The sequence below is a fragment of the Cyclopterus lumpus genome, chromosome 10 (assembly GCF_009769545.1).
Source record: "Cyclopterus lumpus isolate fCycLum1 chromosome 10, fCycLum1.pri, whole genome shotgun sequence".
Taxonomy (NCBI): Eukaryota; Metazoa; Chordata; class Actinopteri; order Perciformes; family Cyclopteridae; genus Cyclopterus; species Cyclopterus lumpus.
In genome coordinates, this window is record NC_046975.1 from 1840945 (window position 1) to 1863336 (window position 22392).

The 22392-nt window shown below is 44.8% G+C and overlaps 2 protein-coding genes across 4 annotated transcripts; both read right to left on the minus strand.

The window, feature by feature from the left end:
- Positions 1-47: 47 nt before the first annotated feature.
- immt (inner membrane protein, mitochondrial (mitofilin)) lies at positions 48-13383 on the minus strand. 2 transcript variants are annotated; one of them, XM_034543489.1, is made up of 14 exons: positions 13207-13383; positions 11167-11231; positions 10217-10397; positions 8981-9113; positions 8139-8231; positions 7242-7391; positions 6777-6910; positions 4407-4510; positions 4140-4275; positions 3781-3910; positions 2275-2498; positions 1918-2049; positions 1587-1716; positions 48-1022 (listed from the first exon to the last, which is right to left on the minus strand). In XM_034543489.1, exons 1-14 carry the CDS (start codon positions 13246-13248, stop codon positions 415-417), a joined length of 2262 nt encoding a protein of 753 aa, XP_034399380.1. In that variant the 5' UTR covers positions 13249-13383; the 3' UTR covers positions 48-414. The 2 variants fall into 2 exon arrangements, with proteins under 2 accessions (XP_034399380.1, XP_034399379.1); XM_034543488.1 differs by having other exon boundaries at positions 11167-11234; positions 13207-13382.
- A 412-nt stretch (positions 13384-13795) lies between these two features.
- On the minus strand, positions 13796-18238 carry slbp (stem-loop binding protein). Of its 2 annotated transcripts, none has more exons than XM_034543516.1 (8): positions 18036-18238; positions 16811-16945; positions 16340-16453; positions 16181-16246; positions 15630-15752; positions 15251-15406; positions 15043-15142; positions 13796-14622 (listed from the first exon to the last, which is right to left on the minus strand). In XM_034543516.1, exons 1-8 carry the CDS (start codon positions 18092-18094, stop codon positions 14545-14547), a joined length of 831 nt encoding a protein of 276 aa, XP_034399407.1. In that variant the 5' UTR covers positions 18095-18238; the 3' UTR covers positions 13796-14544. The 2 variants fall into 2 exon arrangements, with proteins under 2 accessions (XP_034399407.1, XP_034399406.1); XM_034543515.1 differs by having other exon boundaries at positions 16181-16252; positions 18036-18236.
- Between the last annotated feature and the right edge of the window lie 4154 nt (positions 18239-22392).

Here is a 22392-nt window from a genome sequence, read left to right on the forward strand (position 1 = left end):
TGTAACAGGAACATAGTTGTGGAGGAAATAAAACATTGAACAGACAGCATAGTTTATGATTTATTGGTGCAGTATTGACAAAAAGAAATGCAGCATGGCGTATTCTTTAGTGTGAGGCTTCATTCAGGGTCAGAGGAGGGCTGGGTGGGGGTAGGGGAGGGATTTAGGGGGAGGCAGAATAAATACCTGACCCAAACCTGTGGATCGAAATTGACAAGACTAGATTGATAAGTGCATTAATTCAATTATTCAAAATATCCTCCATAGTGACTTTAAAACAATGATGTGACATCTGAACATAAATCACTTGGTTAACTTCGAGGAATACACCACTGATAATCTCTAGTGAGCATCAAACATCAGCTCAACAGAGGGACTTTCAATGGATGGTTGCCAGGTTACAAGCGTGGCTACCTAGGGAGCCTGGGTGGTCCCTAGCCCCACAGCATTGGCATAAGCAGACAGCAGACTGACCACCTGCCTGGTCTCCAGTGTAAGTCTGGCTTCAGTCAGCCAGTCCTCCACCACTCTCCTGGCCTCTCCTCTCAACTGGTTGACCAGTTTAGCTGCCAGCTCCAGATCCCCATGCTCTAAGCAGAAGCTAGCATATGACAGAAGCTTGAATGGGTCTAAATCCTCTCCACTCAGCTGGCTGGGCGGGGCTTCCTGTTTGGCCTCGAACAGCAGTGCCGCTTGAAGGTAGGACAAGAAATACTGGTACAAGGAGTTGTGAGTTTCATCGACGAGGGCGACGCGGCGGGCCAGCGATCGAAGGGAGTTGAAGCGGGCGCGGAGGGAGGCCTCGCTGTACACGCCGCGCTGCAGGGATTCTTCCGGAAGGGCCGTTGCCAGAGCCAAGGCAAAGTCATTGTCGTGGCAGCTGTCTCGCACGGCCTGAGCAGCGCCCTCCAGAGGCACAGTGGGGGAGTCAGCCTCCACCGTCTTTAATGAGTAGTTGAGAGCCTCCACAGAGAGCCAGAGCTGGTGGGCTTTGCGGGCCTCCTCCTCGGCGACCACATGGCCTGCATTCAGAAGACAGGAAAGGGTTTACATGAACCAAGTCCACACCTGTACAGTCTTTCAATACGTCATGAATAAACCACTGAGCAGTGATGTGCAAACGTTCATGCATGTCCAGACTTAATAACCCACATTATTCCCATGTATTGCTCTGCTACCAGGCCAATAACAACAGGTCTGAGGGGAGTTACTCACATTATTAATATATTTAGACTTTCTTATATTATAGGAAAATTACTGAAAATGGCTGTTAAATCATCCTGCCTTAGAAGTAACAACATGGTGTATCAAAGCCAGTTAGCTCTCACTTCAGTGTCAACTACAGTTAATTAACATTCATTCTAAATGTGACTGATGTTCAGGCTCCAGCAGCTTCTCCACACAGTGGTGGAGTGTAACTAAGTATATTACAGGCTAGGATGTGAATTATGATGCATTGTTATAAGTTACACTACCATCAGATGACAGACTGGCTGCAGTTACTCTGTTCAATACAGTATTGGTTGAACAATTCCAAAGGACTTTTTACAGAAAGTTTTGTGTGTGTGTGTGTGTGTGTGTCTCACTGTCTATGGCCTCCTCCATCCCCTTCAGTCTTGCGTAGGCAGTGTTCATGTCCAGAGTGAAGTTATCCAGCTGCTCCTGGCTTAGCTGACGGTAGGAGGTCTCCTGCTCCAGCATCTTGCTGCCCAGGACCTGAACACAACACACAGCTGTGGACGTGGCTTCATCTATACACCCGTCCTGGCCACACAGAGTGCCCTCTGACAGAGTCTGACTGCATTCTTGCTTTAATGAGGTATATGATCAAAGAAGACCAGTAGATGAAGTACTGACGCCCAACAGACAAATCATGTACTCATGTGTGTGTGAAGCGTGTGGCTGCTGTGTGGGTACCTGTTCAGCATCAGCTCTCAACTCCTGCTCCTGGACTTTGAGGACATCTTGGACGTGGTCCGTGTGAGCAGCTGCCTGACGCCTGAGCTGAGTCCTCATCTCTGCCTCCATCACGTCCCTTAATTCAGACAGCTTTGCGTACACACACATGGTTTAATAATAATCCATTTCATTTAAATAGTGCTTTTCTAGATACTCAAAGACACTTTACATTATACACCGTAGACACAGCTACGGGGAGCAATGCAGGGTTAAGTGTCTTGCTACTGACCACTACCCACCACTGACCCACAGTCGCCCCACAAAGTTGCATTGATAAGAACAGTCAACTCCTGAACCTCTCGTATCCCTCCTTACCTTCCTCTCATGCTCCAGCCGGGTGTCCTCCTTGATGTGCTGCACGGCAGTGAGAACAGCTTTCTCCAGGGCTTTCTGGTCCTCCAGCTTCTGCTGCTCCAGCGATGCATCAATGTGGATCTGCTCCCTGACTCTCTGCTCAGCCAGCTCTCGGTTCAGCTGGTCAATGCGACGGTGAGCGTGGGCGATCAGGGCGTTCAGGTCATCCGCTGACAGTTTACCAGCTAACACACAAAGAGAACTGGTTTCATCTGAAGAACTCCGCCTCAGGTGTGAGAGAGCATAAGTGTATCACAATTCCATCCCATAGATATAGAGGATACACTATGAACCAGTATAGATATAGAGGATACACTATGAACCAGTATAGATATAGAGGATACACTATGAACCAGTATAGATATAGAGGATACACTACAAATGTCCAATTGAACCAGATTAAATTTGAATAATACATACTCTGATAATAAATACTTTATAAGATAAAGGCTTATGAAAGAATACGAAAAAAATAAAGTACTCAGTTTTAGAAAAAATAATTTAACTGAATTGTCCTGCAGCTATGAATTCAGTTTATTCGGGCGTCAAGCGATGTCAATCAAAAGAGCCAAGATATTATATTGTTATTTTAAAAAGAGAAATGCGTGTGCAGGGACTTTATGTGGTTATTAAACCACTTGTTTCAGATCATTTCTCTCTCTGTTCACATCATTGTTGATCAGTTAATTCATGTGTCAGAATCATGATCATATTGGGCTCTTATTTTTCTGTGCCCTCATTTCGGATGCGAGTCGGTATATTTGCTCATAAGATGTGAGCTTTGTCTCGTAGTGGAGCTTCATATCGCTGCATTAATATCGCTGAACGTACGAGACATACTACTTTTGAACTGTTGTGGGAACAATAAACATACAAGAGTCTGTACATTATTAAACGCTGTTGAACTGTTGTGGGAACAATAAACATACAAGAGTCTGTATATTATTAAACGCTGTTGAACTGTTGTGGGAATAATAAACATATAAGAGTCTGTACATTCTTGGTTAAATGCTCTGGTTAAGATGTCCACGTTTCTCTTTTTGGAGCGTGAAATCACTTCTCTGACTTGCGTACTTTTTCCATCTATTGGGTCTCCTGTCGCTCCTGTGTGAATGAATACGGCACCCGAGTCGAGGGCGGGGCTTAACGGAATACACACGATTGGTTGAGTAGCATCCCGTGAGAGGATTTACAACGCGTGTAATTGGTCGGTGCGTTTCCTGGACCGCTGAACAAGAGCCATAAAGGCTAGAAAAGCTGCGCCGGGGAAATAGAAGCGAAACATGAATCTTTAATAATTCTTGATTATCTATCGGTTTTCGGTCCAGAGACAACAGCGTCTGGGTCCAGACCCGGACCGCCTGTTAGTGACCCCTGATATAGGGGTTATGATTATGGATGGGATGCAGGAACTTTCTTCTTTGTGGGTGTGTGTGTGTGTGTGTGTGTGTGTGTGTGTGGTCTTACTGAGCCCCTTCCAGTTGGCCTGGATCTCTGGTGTAAGGCTGCTTACTTCCCTCTGGAACTGTAGTTTGGCTTCATTAACCAGTTCACTGTACTGGGAGACGATCTTAGATTCTGACTCTGCAGACTGGACCTAAAAACAAATACACACAAAAAGGGAAACCTGCATTTACAAACAAATAGAAATGTTCTCGTGAACTTTACTACGTGTGCGTGTGACTTGACTCCATTCACAAATGCATTAAAGGGAAATCAGATGGCTAGTTCCATTTCAGCCAATCATGTAAGCATAGATTCAAGGGTCTCATTCAATGCGATGTAGATATTCTAAAGAGACAGAATGTCCAAAATATTGTCCTTACCTTAGTGACCACTTTGTCCAAGTCCACCACCATGTTATGGAGATTCTCCTCTGCTGCTAAAACCAGGGGGCGAACAGCAGAGACCTTGAGCCCTTTAGACTTGTCAATCTCTGACTTGAGACTGTCCAGAGCTTCACTAGACAGGGGAGAGGAGGACGGTTTAGAGAAGTCACGTATCACAGAGCCACGTATCTGAAGAGGGAGAGGAGTGTCTAAACCTAGCATGATGAGCAAAGGAGCTCAGCAGGTGTGTGTGAGATGTCTTACTTGGCATTCAACAGAGCAGTCCCAGCATCATTCACAGCAGAGGTTCTATCAGCTAGAGCGGCTTCCAGATCCTTCCACTGGGCCGACTTCTCCTCAGGTGGGACCTGGATGTAATATGAACTGTATCAGTCAACTGCAAAACAATCACGATGCCCATTACAAGTGGAAACACTGGTACAATGTTTTGTAGCGATGTTGCATTCCATTTGAACACGTGAAGGTGAAACAGAGCGTGAATTCAACAGGCAGATTGGTGCAGCCTGAGCACGGAGGTGGGAGCTTGGAAAGGTCTGTCAAGTTCCTACGTGGTTGCTTCAACTTTTGCCCAACTTGAAATGACCTGGCACATGAACCCCAAAGGACGCACGGGACAACTCTTTCCTACACAGCTCAATATTCATTTGTTTAGTTGTTGGCTGGTTGATTCATCAGGTTAAAAACCTTCAAAACACAAAAGTTTGTGTAAATGTAAATAAACTTTAAACATCTCTCTTTCTAGAGAGAGAGAGAGAGAGAGAGAGATTCACTGAGAGACCCTTACAATCGCAGGTGTTCCAACTTAAAGTAATTAGCATCCTGCACTGGCCTGCCAGTGGTGCATTGTGGGATTTGCAGTCTTTTAGAAACCTGACTAATGGCAAAATTGGAGAATTACACCATTTTGTCTCAACACCTCCCACTTGAGCTCCTGGTTTTTTAAACCCAGGGAGGTCACACCAGTCTTTCAAGCTTCTGCTTGTTCTTCAATGAGTAGTAGGATGACTAGGCGTCTGATATCCCTATGCAGAATTGTCGCAGGGATTTTTGTTAAGAGCCTCTTGGTTCCTTCCTTCTTTGTTTGTTTTTGACTGGGACGGGGTAGCTGGGAAAAGTTCTCACATGTACATCCCTTACGATGCCTTTCCTATCAGCGTTGACACTGACCACTCTAGCCACCTTGTACTGACCTCTCAGGGCATTTTGGTCAGCCAGCCATACCACATCTCCTACTGCAACATTTCGCTCCTTTGTGTGCCACTTGTTTCTTACAAACAGATTAGGACCAGCCAACTGACACCACTTCTTCCAGAATCTGCTGACCTCTCCTTGAATACTTTGGAGTCTTTTGTATGGGTAGCTGTCAAACTTGAAGTCTTCTGGGTGTAAGCTTGGCTTTCGATTCCACAAATCGGACTTCAACTCCTTCACTTGTCTCCCACCTCAAATACATCACAGCTCCATAGGTTTTGTCACTTCCGTCTGAGAATGTGATCCCCCATGGTTTGCCTGTCCAGTCCTCTGGGGTGAGGCTCCTCTGGAATCTATTTTGTCCAAGCTGCACATACTCCTCAAAAAGCTGAATAGCTTCTTCTCTGAGACCTTCTGAAAGAGGTTCATCCCAGGTTTCGTGGGTCAGCCCAGAGGTCAGTCAAAGTGGGAGGCAAGGTCACTCAAGGAAAAGACCAAGGGAGCTGTGCTAACTGTGGAAGAACGTAAAGATGCACTCAGAGACTTCTTTCTCGCAGCCCAGGAAAGTGTCATTTTTCCAGACACGACTCTAAGCAGATTGGCAGTGTACAAAGATTTAGACTCTGGACATCTTGTTTGTGGAGGAAGGATTCAGATGTTTGATGATGACAAGACTGCAGTGGCAGTTTTGCCATATGAAGCATGGGTGTCTACATTGTTGACACAAGAAGCCCATAACACAAGCCATGAGGGAGTGGCGGGGACCCTTCTCAGAACGAGGAAAAAAGCCTGGGTGATAAAAGGCAGAAGACATGCCAAGAAAATTGTAGACAGCTGTGTGGTCTGCAGAAAGAACAAGGCAAGGCAGTGTCGACAAATCATGAGTGAACTTCCACCAGAGCTTGTGGTGAAGAGGGGGCTGAGCCGGAAGGCAAAGCTTTCAATTTACCAGTCGGTCTACAAACCCTCATCTATGGTGATGAGATTTGGGCAGTGACCGAAAGAAGCAGCCAAAATGAGCTTCCTTCGTACGGCGGCTGGGCTCAGCCTCAAGGATAGCGTGATTCAGACATCGAGAGAGAGTTCAGAGGAGAGCCGCTGCTCGTCCGCTTCCAAGTGGGTCAAGCATCGGATCAGTACGCCCTCTGAACTCCTTCGGTGTCAGTTAGTTGTAGAAGAACTTGTGGAATGCCCTGCTGCCACCACGACACAGCCCCCAGATACGGATACACAGAAGGACATGGATGGGTGGATGGAGATCTTTATCGTCCTTGTGTAATAATGTTTGATCCTCATCTCTGCCATCACGCGGAAAAGTCGATGGTGATAACGATGGAACTGAACCGTCCTGGCCCTGATTACTATGTACCTGGAGCCTTTGGAGTCTCCAACACTAAAACATACTATAAACATGTTATATACCTCTGCTTCCATAGCCTCCTTCAGTGAGTGTGTGTGCCGTGCTATCGCCTGCAGGGCTGTCTCCTGAGCTCCAATGGCCTGCAGTGTAGCTTTAGCCGAGCTGGCCAGGAAGTCCTCAAGACTAGCTGATACAGCTGCAAACAGTCAGACACAGACAGACAGAAAACATGAGACCGAGAGTCGGATGCAGAGCAGAGGAGCTGAAGGACAAGTCATTCTGAAAGCTAAAGAGCACAAAGGACAATAATAGAATCGTAATGTTTCTGACAAAGTTATAAAGGTGTGCAGATTGAAAATAGAAATATGGGTTTTCCATCATTTCTGTTGAAGTGGTACAATTATTTCACCTAAAAGTATAATGTATGATGCCAGTTAATTACACTATTACACATGTTCCCACTTATTTAGGTGGTTGACATGTAACTGCTATAGTAGTTGTGTGCGTGTGCGTGTTTTCCAGCCTACATGCTACGGTGTCCTGTTCCTCCAGGTCTTGTTGAGCCAGTCTAGCTGCCACTTCCTCAACTGGTCTCTCTCTCAGTGGGGCCTCAGCATCAGGGTGAACCATTGCTGTCACTGGAGGCTCCTGATGGTCATGGCACTCTTTGCACTCCTCTAGAGAAAACATGCAGACAGACACATTGTAATCTGGTTGTTCAGTCTATATGGTGTATAGTAACACGTTCATAGCCTAACATTAGCTTTGTACTTCCATCCAACCTGTCCAATCATTTCATTTGGGCTGAATGGACTACTGAAGAGAAGAGCTGTCAGTGGCCCAACCCCAATGTCCCCCCTGAGTACCCTGAACACTAAAGGAGTGCAAAGGTTACCTTGACAACGTCAATAACTGGGCGTATTTCTATTTATTTTTTATTATTCCTCTGATCGGATCTTGACTAACGAGATGAGAAGTAATTCATTTACTCATTTGTCAAAAAAGGTTCACCAACAAATTAAAAGAACTAGTTGATGATTAGATTAAATGTGTGTAATATAGTCTCTACTTTCATGTGTTTTATGTTCCATCTTCATCCTTAATGTTTCTGTGTACAGTTGTATATCCTCTTTGCTTACCTTGTTGTTTTTATGCCTGTGGGCTTCACCTGGTAAGCCTGAGTTTAACGTCACAACGCTCTTCATATAAGGGCTCAATGTCTGAGACGGTTTGACGGTGGATTCGCCCTAAACCAGAACACGCCTCAAAGTCGGAGGGTGGAGATTGAGTTAGGGCCAGACTTAGCTAGTGCTGCTAGCTAGCTTTGTTGGAAAGCTCCGTTGTTTACTTTCTAAAAATCTGGTTGTTTTTCAACATTACCAACCTAGCGTTCAGATATCATGTGTACAGCTGGACGGCGTTACCTTTGACTGCTGCTGCCTCTGTGTCACATGGAGCAGGGACTGTAGGGATCTCACTGATGGCTGAGATGATGTGACTAGCTTCTGCTGAAGCCTCTGGATGGGACACAAACACAGAGGTTACAGAGAGTTATTGCATGTCATCGACAACAGTTTGGAATGACTAAGTTATGTTCAAGAGAGAACAGGGGGATGGGGAGCAAAGTACTCTCTACCTCCTCTGTTGTACTTTCTGCTACAGTTGGTGTCTCCAAGACCTCATTTAGACATGACGACTCACAAGGTGAAGAAATGTAAATGTTGTTCAATAGAAAAATAAAACTAGATCAACGTTCTGCACCAACAGCTTCACTTGTATGGTAGTATTTATCAGAGTTAGTTGTGGTTGGTTGCATTACAGCATGCTCTACAGGCTGTAAAGGACATTGTCTAGACTACAAACTACAGTCTACCGCTGCAGAAGTCTTATAGGACTGTACTCGGGATTATTGTCATCAGCCACTCTGAGGAGTAAAGCGTAGAGGCAGTGAATTCTGGTTTTTTTGCTTAAACAAAGTTACATTTTGCAGACAATAGACCTTATCCCCGAAAGGACCAAAGGGCAACACAAATCAACCCCAAAACGCTGTTTTCCACCATCAACGAACTCCTCAAGCCCGTAGACACCAACTCTCATTTCTATCCTTTTTCAATGACACAATCATCTACACAACCAGCTGGCTGGTTACATGTTGGTGTTGTTTTGTCTACCTGAGCCCTTAGCTCCTCCTGGTCAAAGGCAATAACTGAAGTCCAGAGTATCAAGAGGGGTTTGGTTCGGACTCATAAATGATGTACAGACGTACCCTCTATGCTCTGTGCAGGCTGTGATGGGAAGGGACTCGTCTCTTTGGCTGGACTCTCTGCCTCCTTCCCCTTCTTCGCTTTGGGTGCCTTCACCGGTTTCTCTATCATAGAGGAAGGCTGGTCCATCTCCGTCTACACAGCAGCATAGGCAGACATTTTAACTGAGGCCTGAGGGTCTCAACAGGTTTTTGTACAGTGTCACATATCACAATCAGGGACCTGTCATAGAAAGCAGGTTTAACAAAGTCTGAGCCCGACCCTGAACTCTGAGTTGTGCGACCGAGATGGAAAACTCGGTTTCGGTTCCAAGAGACACAGTTTGTTCACTTTGAGTTTGGCTCGCACGTGAATGAAAGATGGAGCTCTGATACCACGATTCATGTAAGATATAGATCAACTGTGCACATTTATCCTCAATAAAAGAGTCTGGGTCCGAGCGGGGAAAGACTCAGTAAGTTAACACAATTAAGTTTTATTCTGTACTGTCTATTAAGATATTTATTCTGCTTTAACAAAAGACAAGGGTCAGCGACTGAAGATGAAAAATATATAAGAACCTAGCTGGTGGAACGTGAAGCAGGAGAAACCCCAGATGAACCCATCTGAGTGACAGCAATTCTGAGAGCTAATATTTTGGAGGGAAGAGTGGTTGGGATGATAGAAACACCCACTAGCAGCTGACAGTCGTGTTCCAGAAAGACTCTAGCCTCATAAACAAGCTTTGTCACGTGCAGACATCTGCATCAGAGAGCACACAAACCGTCATCCGGCTTCTCACAGAATGAAACTCGAAGCAGTGATATGACTTGCCGGCAGCAACGTTCATCATTTGAACCTGCTAAAAATGAGAAGGCGCTACCTGAAGGTTTGTAAACTGAGCTTGAGATGAGATCAAATGGATTTGTTACTGCAAGTAGCTCAGTGGATTCTGCAAACCTGAGCCAGAACAGAGTCAATCACGGTGCATCAAATAATTATTCATATTCACAAACAAACTCACTCCCATGTTCTGCTTGGATCATATTTGAGCCGATACTGATCCATTAAAGTGTGGTCCTGATATGGGTGCTTTGTTACTGCTCAGCACATCTGTAATCTAAATAAATGGATTTATATATTTTCCAGCTGTCGGAGGGGATTTATTTCTCTTTCACGCCCCCCCGTTCATTTCTCAAAACGGTCTGATCTAATGAAGAAGAGAATCCAGAGTTCACGTCTTGGGAATCAATCCTCACCTGTTTCTTGACGCCACCTTGAGAAGCGGGTCCCAGAGCCAAACCCAGGAGCCAGTCTGAGTATGGAACATTGTTCTCCACGGCGGCTCTGAACTTGTGGTCCCATTTTGCGTAGAGTATTGCACCTCCAACGCCCCCGCCTACTGTCACCAGGCCAGCAGCAACCACTTTAGCAGCCCCACTGTGGTGGAAGAGGACAGCAGGGAGAAATGAAGCGGACGTCGTCATCATTACGTTATACTCATTTAAGGCCCAATTCCAAACCAGCGCCGCGCCCTCCCCCTACCCACCTCCCCCCTGTAGTATTATATAGGACTATTAGTGCCATCCCAGCAGGCAGTCTCCCTCGAGGCTGTTCCTACTGACCACGAGGGGTTTTGTGTTGGTCATGGAGCACCCTCCGTACACGTACAGAAATCTACTCAACTAATCAAACTAATCTAGACATTGTATATTGTCATATTGGGTTGATTTGATTGTTAAGTGTTGTAAATGTATATACACACACAACATATATCTATTATGTTTACCCCCATCAGCAGCTATAGCTTCATAATTTGATTTTTAACTGTAAAATACTGACAGTACAATAATTCCACTCTGGCATCAACACTGTGTGTATTCAAACCAACTCTCTTGTTTACTCATTTGTTACACTATTATAATATCATTCACATTGCTGTTATTATAGTGTACCCAATTTACATATTTATGTATTGTACCAACTTATTTCTTATTTACATTTTCTTATAATTTCTCCAAGAAATTGCATCAATTGCATCCATTCTAGAATAGGAGCAACTGTAATGTAACCCAATGTCATATAAATGTATGTATTTATGATATTTATTTTTAGTCTCGCTGCCAAAAAAACAGAGGTTTGTCCCAAAACTTGCTGCTGTATTTATGACCCTCAGCTGGGAGCGTGTGTGTGTGTGTGTGTGTGAGACCTGCTCTCTCCTGCTGTGTAGTGCCGGCATTGTTGCAGATTGGTTAGAGGACTTCTCCTGCAGTTCTTCTAGAGAGCAGGACAGGTGGACAGAAAGAGTACATACACAGATGTACATACACACCAGAGACAGAAGGGAAACGACAAAGAAGAGAAGGTACAGTCAACAGAAGAGACAGACAGACAAATACCTGTTTCTATGCCAGAGAATCATTCAGAAATTCTACATTATTTTGCACTTATTTTGTGCTGCGAGTAATAAATGTATTCTCTCATTGTTGAGATCACATGACTCCTGTATTAGCTGCTCTGCACTGGCTCCCTGTAAAATCAAGAATCACATTTAAAATTCTTCTCCTCACCTACAAAGCCTTGATTGGTGATGCACCATCATATCTTAAGGAGCTTGTAGTACCATATTGCCCCACTAGAGAGCTGCTCACTAAATGCGGGGCTACTTGTGGTTCCTAGAGTCCTAAAAAGTAGGATGGGAGCCAGAGCCTTCAGTTATCAAGCTCCTCTTTTATGGAACCAGCTTCCACTCTCAGTGCGGGAGGCACCTCATTCAAGAATAGACTTAAGACTTTCCTGTTTGATAGTGCTTATAGTTAGGGCTGAATCAGGTTTGCCATGGTCCAGCCCCTTGATATGCTGCTATAGGCTTATGGATGAATTTAAGTCTCTTCATTGCACATTACTAACTCTACTTCTTCCCCGGAGTCTTTGTGTGTTCTCGTCTCATAGGGTCCATTGGACCTGGCTGTGTCTGGAGCTGGTCCTGACTCCGGAGCTGGTCCTGACTCCTTGCCCCTGCTTCCTGCATCAAGCCCCTGGCCTGGGCCTTGCCTCCTTCCCAATGGCCCTGCCTCCTGCCTCATTGGTCTGGCCTCTTTTGCAAAGCCTCCTGCCTCCATGGCCCTGTCTCCTGCCATGGCCCTGCTGATGCCGCCCCCTCTCTCTCTTCCTCCTTCTGTTTCATCGATTGTGGATCCCTCTGAGGATAATTTGTGATTTTGGGCTTTACAAAAACTTAATTGAATTGTTGTTGTTATACAGCCTTTTCTGAGACTATCTGATGGTGAAAGTGAAAGTGATGACCCTTCAGATAATGCTTCACAGGGATGTTTGCGGTAATGTCTCTCTCTCCCCTCTGAACAGGGAGCTACTACAGCAGACACAGAGACACCAGTGATGGAGCGTTTGACGTTCCTTTTACCACATTAGTTTGATATGCTACTTGTTCTCATGCAAATCACTGAGGTTCTGTTTTGTTGTACTAAAGATAATTTCACTGAGGTGGACAATAAAGTCCTGTTGTATGCCATCCTCTTGGATGTAACCAACCCTTCAGCAAATATGAGGCCAATTATGTCTAAACACCACTCGAACCAATGTGTACATCAAATATTTGAAATACATTCGTTTTTTAACCAAGACACAATTGGCATTAAAAACAACTGTATGGGAGAAGCCAAAATTAAGTTTCCACTGAGGTGGACAATACAGTCTCTAATCCAGAAATCAATCAGCGTTATGATTGTTTAAAGATTGCAAAGATAAGCAACAGAATATATATATATATATATATATATATATATATATATATATATATATATATTAGCATTTCGTTTTTACGGACAGGAAATAATTAAATCTTAAATAAAGAGATACGAAGGCTCGTGCACAGTCTCCTGTGCCTCAGCATCCCGCTCACTCAAACTCAGCTAGCGTTAGCTCAACTCGTTAGCTTACTTGGGGTTGAAATGTCATTAGCCATATGTCACTAGGAGCTAACCAGCTAGCACCGACATGAAGCCTCGTTTTCTGCAGCTTTTAGCTGACGACCTAACGACGACTAAGGAGCCGTGATCATTGTGAGGAGCTAACGTTATGTAACATGTGGACATTAACAATGAGACGTCTCTACAGTCCGATCCACTCCGGCACCTTGGGCAGCCCGTGTGGGTCACTGAGTGGCTAATGCCAACATGGAGGCTCGCGGTAGTGAAAGAGGTTCCAGATGCGGCGGCACGAGACTTACCCGGGCTGTGGCATTAGCTCCTCTCAGACAAGCCCTCAGCATGGTCCACAATCACCGGTTCCTCAAATGCGTTTCAATTGAACCTGCACAGAAGCAGCACTGTTGTCTCCTCTCGTCCTTCTTTTAGTTTTCTTCTTTCACTCCCTTCTTCTTGTGTTCTACGTAGTCTAACCGCTCGTGCGCGCTCTACCGCCCCCCTCGGCCAAAAAGAGACCACCACACTACCGTGTGGGTTTCTTCCGCACCACTGACTCGTTGAGATGGTCAGCGTCATACAACACACGCTAACCTTTACAAGGGTTCACTAATGGACACCAGGACCACCCACAGAGACTAGTTATGAGGTAGTCACTCTAAACATGTTACAATCCAACAGGAGCAATAGAAGAACTGTTGTTGATGTTTCACTCGTGCAGCTAAATCCACAGGCTGCTTCTAATCAACCAGATAGAAGATCATAACTTAATGTCTACAGTAAAGCTGTGGTCACAGAACAAAGCCGACACACCAGTGCAGTTTAAACTCCATCCAGACAACGGATTGAGTAACAGCCCTTCAAAGTTCTGCTCATAAAAGAGAGAGTTTTAAGTTTATTTAATTATTTATTATTTGAAAGTCTTCACCATGAAGGAAACAGCAATAAACACAGCAACATTTGCATTAAAAAACAACCAATATAAAAACAAATCACAGCCCAATATAACTAAAGTAATGCTTCTCTGTATTTAAAATTGTACATACTTATGGGGGGGGGGGGGGGAAACAATCATGTCAGTATGAGTTATTAAAAGGAAAGTACTTTGCCTTTGGTGTGCCCATCTCCTTTAAACAGGTTTGAGTCACTTTCTACATATCCTTGCATTCCATTTAGCAAGTTTAAGCAGGATGTGATTTAACAGTTGTACATAACGGACATAACAGAGCTGGATGTCTGCTCCTCCAGGCCACAGATCAGTGCTACAAGTGTTTGTGAACATCAAATCCTAAATCATTTTAACTGACCACCGCTTGATTCAACATGCAACTGTAAAATCTTGCCAAAAAAAGAAGACTCCCTGAGCAGATTAGTAGTCTGTAAAAGGTCCCAGTTTATGGATTAAGCACTAGTATGAATGGAGACAGAACACAACATGTATGTTACAGTGTTGAACCAATAACTACAAACAGACAGACACAGCATTGTGATGCTGTGTAGATGCAGCATTGCTTGGAGCAGATCCAGTACCTGGAGTTCCTCTGGGTAACATGGTGGGCTGTGGGAAGTGACAGAGTTGGGGGGGGAAGAGGGGGAACGGCTGAACCATTTGAGAAGTGTGTGGACGTGTTGTATTTTCTTTTCTATGATGAGCTCATCTCAGGCTCTACTTTGCTTTCCGTCTTCTGTACTTTAACTGGAGTTCCCAAACAGTCTTCCCCCTAAGAAAGAGAACAAACACAAGCACGGTCAATGGAAAGGCAGCTTCACAAAGAGAATCTCTACGTCAGCTTTTATAGTCATACAAGTACGGCATTTAATGTACCAAAGGCACTAGCATGTATAAAAGATACAATAGATGACCAAGCACAGTGAAGTCGGCTTTTCCCAGTCATTTATTGTGTTTTTCAGCTGACCTGCTGTGTTCTAAAGAAAAGACTGACCCTCTCTCTTTGAAAGTATACTAAAACGCATCAACTGAACAATACTACATTTAAAGTTATTTCCTGGAAACGGCCAGAGATCATTAGAAATCTTCATGAAATGGAGTTATCATGTACAACTTAACTACATTTTCCCAAAAAATATGGACTCGTCTATACATTTTGAAATGTTAGTAAAGGATTCAGACTCAAACTCACATCTAGAGAAAGGCTGTGTGTGGTTGGGGCATTCTGGGAGTCTGGCAAGTTTGGGAAGTCCAGCTCAATGTCCATGACATCACCAAGACCCAGCTCCTCACTGGAAGAACAGATGACAGACAACACATGAACACGACCTTCGTGATAAAGAATGTGTACAGGGTGCGTCTCAGGTGGCTTGTGTCTTTGTTGCCACATATCTTCTTACATGTTGTCCAGGACATTGTCTTGGCCGTCCTCTGCTGGGGGGTCCCAGGCGTGCAGTTTGACCTTCCACAGCTTGATCTGCTGGTCCCAGGAGCGGCGGCTGTACTTCCTGAACTTATTGGGAGTCTTTGGGTGAACACCCGACTGACGCATGTGTCTGGAAATAAAAACAGGAGAAGTTAAGATTGGTTGTATTGCCGAGTAGGCTTGTATGTGCAAGGAATATGTCTCCGATTTGGTGCGTGATGATAGGTGGAAAAGTCCAGGTTTCCTTTCTTTCCTATAAAGCAGGACTATTGTTCTACATAGTTGCAGTGCTGTCTTGATTGAGGGTGTGTTTGTTTGTTTGTGTGTGTGTGTTTGTGTTTGCATAGACTTACTTTGGAACTTCTTTGATGTATCGATCATAGGCCAGTGTGTTTTTGCCATAGTTGATCTGTTTCTGTCGCCGTAGCAACACGGCCTCATCAGTCTCAATGTGGTCTCCCTCTTTTGAGTCACAGCTGCAAAAGACAAACAGACAGGTGTTTGTAACAAGCTTATATTCATTATGTCTGGATCCGCTCTATCGATTAATCGATCCCCCCCTTTTTAAACAATCTAGTCAGATTAATTTTCATCCAATATCCAATTGACCCCTTCATTTAAGTTCATAATCAAAAAAATAATAATCTGAGTTTCCTGGTGAGAAAGAGACAATATGAGACAAAGAAGATTGTGACTATGGCTCAGTGGTAAGCAGGGTCATCCTTCAATCAGAGCATGTATGAATGTGAATGTTAGTTATTCCTGATGGGCAGGTGGAACCTTAGCCCCTCCCATCAGTGTATAAATAGGTGTGAATGGGTGAATGACGACAAGTAGTGCGAAAGCGCTTTGAGTGGTCGTAAAAAACTTGAAATCTCTTTACAAGTAAAGGCTCATTACTCACCTCCCAGAAGAGCCAGAAGAGGTCTTCCTCTCCCTCTGGGTGACCTCTGCACCTAGTATCCTCCTCCTGTAACTGAACAGAGGGCGCACACAGTCAGTGAGGACTGGCACTCAATATAGGGTGTGCTTTAAACCACTGAAAAAAGCATTGTTTGGTTACCGCTGCATGTCTCTGTGTACACCCTTCTTCATCTCATCCTCCTCCACCTGGCTGCCCCAGTCAGCCTGTCGACTACAGCGAGACACCGGGCCTGTGCTCTCTGGAGTGGTGAAACTAGGGAGCAAACACACAGGTTACAGAAACAGCAGCAACACCCTGAGGGGTACGTAACTTCATGTTGGCACAGACTAGCACGGCTTCATCTGGTATTACAGTAATGCAAATACACACGGATAGGAAAAAAAGAAAGAATGGCAAAGTACACACTAGAAATATATACTCATAAGTATAACAAGTACCAAATAATAAGGCAATAAACGGTCAGAGACAGTTTGGAATATTAATTAGTTTAGCATTTGGATAATTAATACTTAACCAACTCTTCCACACTGCATAACCAGATGGTATCATCTGGGGGGGGGGGGGGGGGGGTTAAAAAAGACTGCTCATGTGGTCGCTGTAAACTCTTACCTTTCAGGTCTCTTTTCAGAATCCGCGTGCCGGTCGTTGTCTCCACTGCAGCCGCCTTCCACCTCTCGGTCGGCCCGCAGGCTTCCGTCGATGCCCCGTTTCCTGCAGTTGGACCACCGCGAAGGACCATAGCTCCTAGACGGGGAAGACGAAATGAAACACGTACGTGTTCATGTCGTTCCACGCACGCGGACGTCTACACGCACACACAGCGGTATAGAGCTATCGCTACAGGAGCTATGCCGATGTCTCCCCGTGACAACAAAGATGGCAGCCCGGCTAACTTCACCGTGATAAGGAACAAGTCGCGAGTTGGGAAACTGGTTTAAATCTAAATGTGAAAGTCAGACCAGCAGTGACGTTCACGTCACGTGTTTTAAATTAACTTGTTTTTGCACACACACACACACACACACACACACACACACACACACACACACACAGAGAGGTGGCTAACCGCCTTTCAGAGGAGCCGGTGGTTACCGCTGACACCAGAGCTCTAACGGGGCTCTGAAGCAGCGCTACTGAGGCAGCTTTCCTTTCGCCTACACAGTTGAACTACTCTGATAGTGTAGAGCTCTGCCCGCCATCTGCTCGGCTTCCGGTTTCCGATTGTTCTGGCCGTGTGTTCATTCATCCATGATCTAGCTGACCCCGTTTAGGGGCTGAGGGGGGCTGAGGCCTATCTCTCCCCAGTGAACATGTCAGTCCAACGACTTCCCTGTTCCCATGGGCCTCTTGTTTCAGCTCTACACGAACAGACCCGGTCAGCTCCTCTCGTCGGCCTCTCCCGAAGCCGCTAAAAACTGGAGAGGGAGCGCCAAGCTGCTCGTGTGGTGTGACGTTACCAGAAGTGACCGATGCAATTCAAAAAGCAGAACCGTGCAGACATAACATCCAGGCTAAGCCACTAACGTTGTGACGATACGTAGTAAAGCTACCGCAGGAAAGAAGCAGGCGAAGCGCGTCGGTCTCCATTGGGACATGAGCAGATAACGTTGAAGCCATTCATACAATAACGTCAGCAGTAAACATGTTAGGTAAAGTTAGTTAGCTACAAACGCATCTTAAGTTACTAACAAGGATTCTAGCTAACGTTAACTATACACAATGACTTCACCCAACGCGTTAGCTAAATAACGTTAAGTGAACAAAGACACAATGGAAGCTCGTAATAACGACGTTTTAAGTTTCTACAAACACACGATTCAAAACTTAACCGTACCTATTTTCAATTTCGCTGTTGTTAGCATCTCGCCGTCTGCCTCTGGTCCAGTCCGACATGTTCTCCTTCTTCTACGAGTGTCTTTAGCGGTGAAGTGTCTCTGTTGTCAGCGGAGAGGCTCCTGCAGCGGGCTCGCGATGTACAGATACGCGCCAACACCGAAAGACGCGCGGTCCCAAACAAGCCATCAAGTCACATGACCGGATGAGGCGGGTTTACATGTACATGTTACTGCTCTGGGAGCTATGACGCTACCAGACAGCGACAGCAGGGGGCAGTAGCTTTCTTCTTCTTCTTCTTCTTCTTCTTCTTCTTTTAGTGGCAACTAGCTGTAAAAGTGTAATACCGCCCCCACGATGCTGGAGTGCGCACCAGAGGTCCTGATTTCCAACAGGACTGGGCGAGAGAAAAAAACAAAAACTTAATTATCTTCATGAACCCAATTTCTTTTAAAAACTCAAGGCTTTATTTTTTATTTTCTCAATGCTAAAGGAATTGTTTAAGTTTCAATACCACCCCACATTCATTTACGTCCTTTGTTTAGCCTTTCTCTAGAACTTCTGCGGGTAGTTTCTTCTTCTAAATCCATATTCATATAGTCTTGTAGGGAGTTTTCCCTTGAAGTCCACAGTTTTATCCAACCCTGTGGGCCAACCTCAGTCTCGACATGATTGTTTGCTGTTTTTTAGTTTCATTCCTCCCACTATGACAGTCCGTTATCCAAACCGATTATCCTATGTTAGGGTTGCGGGGTGCTGGAGGCGGGTTTCACCTGGACAGGGTTCACCACCTGGACAGGGTTCACCTGGACATGGACAGGGTTCACCACCTGGACAGGTCGCCAGTCCATCTCATATTTAGACAGACAACCATTCACATTCACACCTACGGCCAATTTAGAACCTCCAATTAACCTGAGCTGGATGTCTTTGGGAGAGGAAGCCGGAGGTCGTAGAGGGAACCCACGCCAAAACATGCAACCTTCACACAGAACTGCCCAGAGGGCCCCTCTTGCTGTGGGGCGACAGTGCTAGCCACTACACCACCGTGCAGCCCACATTCCTCCACCATTTTATTTATTTATTTTTATTGGACGTCCTTTGTTTCCTTCATCCTATGCTTTCGCCAGGAAATGCTTTATCTTCAGCTTAACTGGAAGCTACCTCCATAGTTCTATTGTGTTTCCTGTGTTGCCATCATTACCCAAAATTCCCCAATGAACCACATATAAGAATAATAATGTAAACTTTTATTTATCCCCGTGGGTAAATTCTTCTCTGCATTTGACCCCTCCTTAGTTATTACGGAGCAGTGGGCTGCAGTGAAGCGCCCACGGAGCAACTGGGGGTTCAGTGTCTTGCTCAAGGACACTTCGGACTATGGGGAGAGCGGGGATCAAACCGGGAACCTTGTGGTTACGGGACGACCACTCTATCCATGAGCTACAGCTGACCCAAGTAGCCATTTACCTGTCAACTGTCTCTAATGGACCCGGAAGCACTCACGCCATGTTCTTCTGGTGATTAAACAATCCAATAATACCACGATTCTTTGTCAAAGAAGACTTGAACATCAAATGCAGATGGAGACTAGAAGTCTACTCCGTTTCAGATCTCTTTTAATCCCAGAGGAAATAAAAGATAAGCAGCATGTGGGCTTTGGTATGAGCCATGTGTCCAATATATTAGTAACTTCTCCATTGTTCAGTTCTGTATTCTGTATCTCTTGCATACCTGATTTGAACAAACTAGTGTCAAAATGCTTCATCTTCCTGATTAACATCCGCAACCACATTCAGTCCAGTTCTCTTATGAGTTATCTGGTGGTACGATGCACACCTTGGCTCCCTCCCTGTCACAGGGAGGCTCATCAGTCTTCTTCAGACAGATAGATACTTTATTCAACAAGGTTACAGAGTAAACATAACATATTAAGTATGAAAAAATGCACAATATATACAATACAATTAATTAAAGAAAATAAAAATGTAATAATAAAGAAAATAAAAAATGCAAAGTGTAAGGTGTATGCAATGTATATAAGAAATGATCTCCTGTATCAGAAATGTTCTCCTGTTTCTGTTCTTGTGAAGCGGAGCTGAAGCAGTCTGTTGGAGGACGTGCTCCGCTGTCCCTGCAGTAGGTGGTAGAGATGGTGGTCCACGTTATCCAATATGGACATTACTTTCTTCAGTGTCTCCTCTCCACCACCTGTTTGCAGCCAATGATGGAGCCGGCCTTCCTTACCAGTTTAGTGAGTCTGTTGGTGTCTCCGGCTCCAATGCTGCTCCCCCAGCAGACTACAGAGAGAGTACTGGTCCAACAGACTGGTAGAACATCTCCAACATCTCAGAGCACTGGTCCAACAGACTGGTAGAACATCTCCAACATCTCAGAGCACTGGTCCAACAGACTGGTAGAACATCTCCAACATCTCAGAGCACTGGTCCAACAGACTGGTAGAACATCTTCAACATCTTGCTGCACACATCGAAGGATCCAAGTTTCCTAAAAAAAAAAAAGAGTCGACACATCCCCTTCTTGTACACAGCGTTGATGTTGACCTTCCAGTTCAGGCTGTTGTTGATGGAGACACACAGGAACCTGTACTCCTCCACCATGTCCACATCCTCTCTCAGCGGTTGTGGAGCCGTCGTCTTCCTCCTGAAGTCCACCACCATCTCTCTGGTCTTGGCCACGTTCAGAAGCAGGTGATTTCTACCGGCCCACTCCACAAAGTCCTCCACTGCTGCAACAAACTGCATAATATTTCAGGTGGCCCGTTATGGGTGCATGCTCAAGGACCTCTTGTGGTGGTGATGACTCACTCTTTACTCTAACCCTTTCTCTGTATGGACTTTTTCCAATCACAGAACCTGGGCATCCACTTAATTGTTTGACTTTTGGAAAAAATGCCGGCTGTCAATCACCCTTCATTATGTATTTTTTGGGGCTCCCACAATGCAAAGCACGAAACCAGTCGAGCGCAGGATGCTCCGTGAATCCATTTAGGAATAAAGTTGTCGTTTTGGTATATATAACCTTTTTTACCTCTCCTTCAGCCTGAGGTGCACCCTGTCAGTCACAATGTTTCCCTGTTAAACTATCATTTAGTTTGCAGAGCAGCTCAGTCATAAAGCCCAAAGTTGAATATCTCAAAATCCGGTTCAGCTTGAGGGAGTTGGTCACCAAACTCTTATCTGTTACCACCACGCATTCTATGTTCACCTTTTAAATTCCAGTTCATCATATACACGGAAAAAATAAATAACATTACATCAGAAAGTAATGATGATATTCTGTAGTTTATTCAGCAATACAAAAATATCATTTCAGAGAAGGGATAAAACAATTATTTTACAATAAATATAAATATTTTCGAGACTAATAAATGGATTCACTTTAAATATTTCAAAAGTAACCTCCGGAGGTCTCATAATCTTATTTGCAAAAATATACTTGTCTGAACAACAAGAATAAAAAAGTTTTTTACAGGATATTAATTCTACAATATGTTTTTTACAGCCAGAGAGGTTCATGTGACTCTTAGTCAGTGTGTCACAATGTGCACACATGATTGTACGCTGGCATGTCTCCATCTGTACGTATCCTAGTGTGTATTGTGACGGTAAAAAACGGTGTTATTTTGTGGACTGGTTCAAGGGCAGAGCAACAGGGAGGATGTGGAGGAGGACAGATGACCGTATGTCTTATTGAAACACTCCTTTGCTCTGCTCAATTCCTTATCCTTCACATTTTCTTTCTGTCATCATAGTGGGCCCTGGTGGGCCAACTCTCCTCCTGACCAAACAGAAATCTTCCACCACAGTATGCCGCTGTGTGTGTGTGTGTGTGTGTCCACTATATCCGTTATAGTGCCACACACCCCATTCACCAGACCATCCATCAGATCAACATTACACGGGCATCTTTCCCTAAACGTAGCGTTTTAGCCAAAGATTTATTATGGCTTGCGTAAACCCTGTGTTCGCATGTGTGTTCATATGCATACCTGCCTGGAAGTGTGTGTGTGTGTGTGTGTGTGAGCACAAGAGTCAGATTAAGTATCAATAGGGTAGCTGGTGTGTCTCAGCTGGGAAGCTGCCAAATAAGCGATTGCCTAACCTGTCAGAGACGTTTTTTTCGAGGATGACAACTGGGCCCCCAAAAGGTAGGTTAGTAATTAGGTGAAGTAATGAATATCAGGAGTAAGGTGTTGGGGGGCCGGAGGGAGAAAGGAGGTCTTTGTTTGAAGGTGCGTGAGGAAATGACTTCTGTTTGTACATGTAGAGGTCTGTCATTTAGGGCTTAACAAGATTCAATGATACGGAAATAGCTGTTGTACACTTAATACCAGA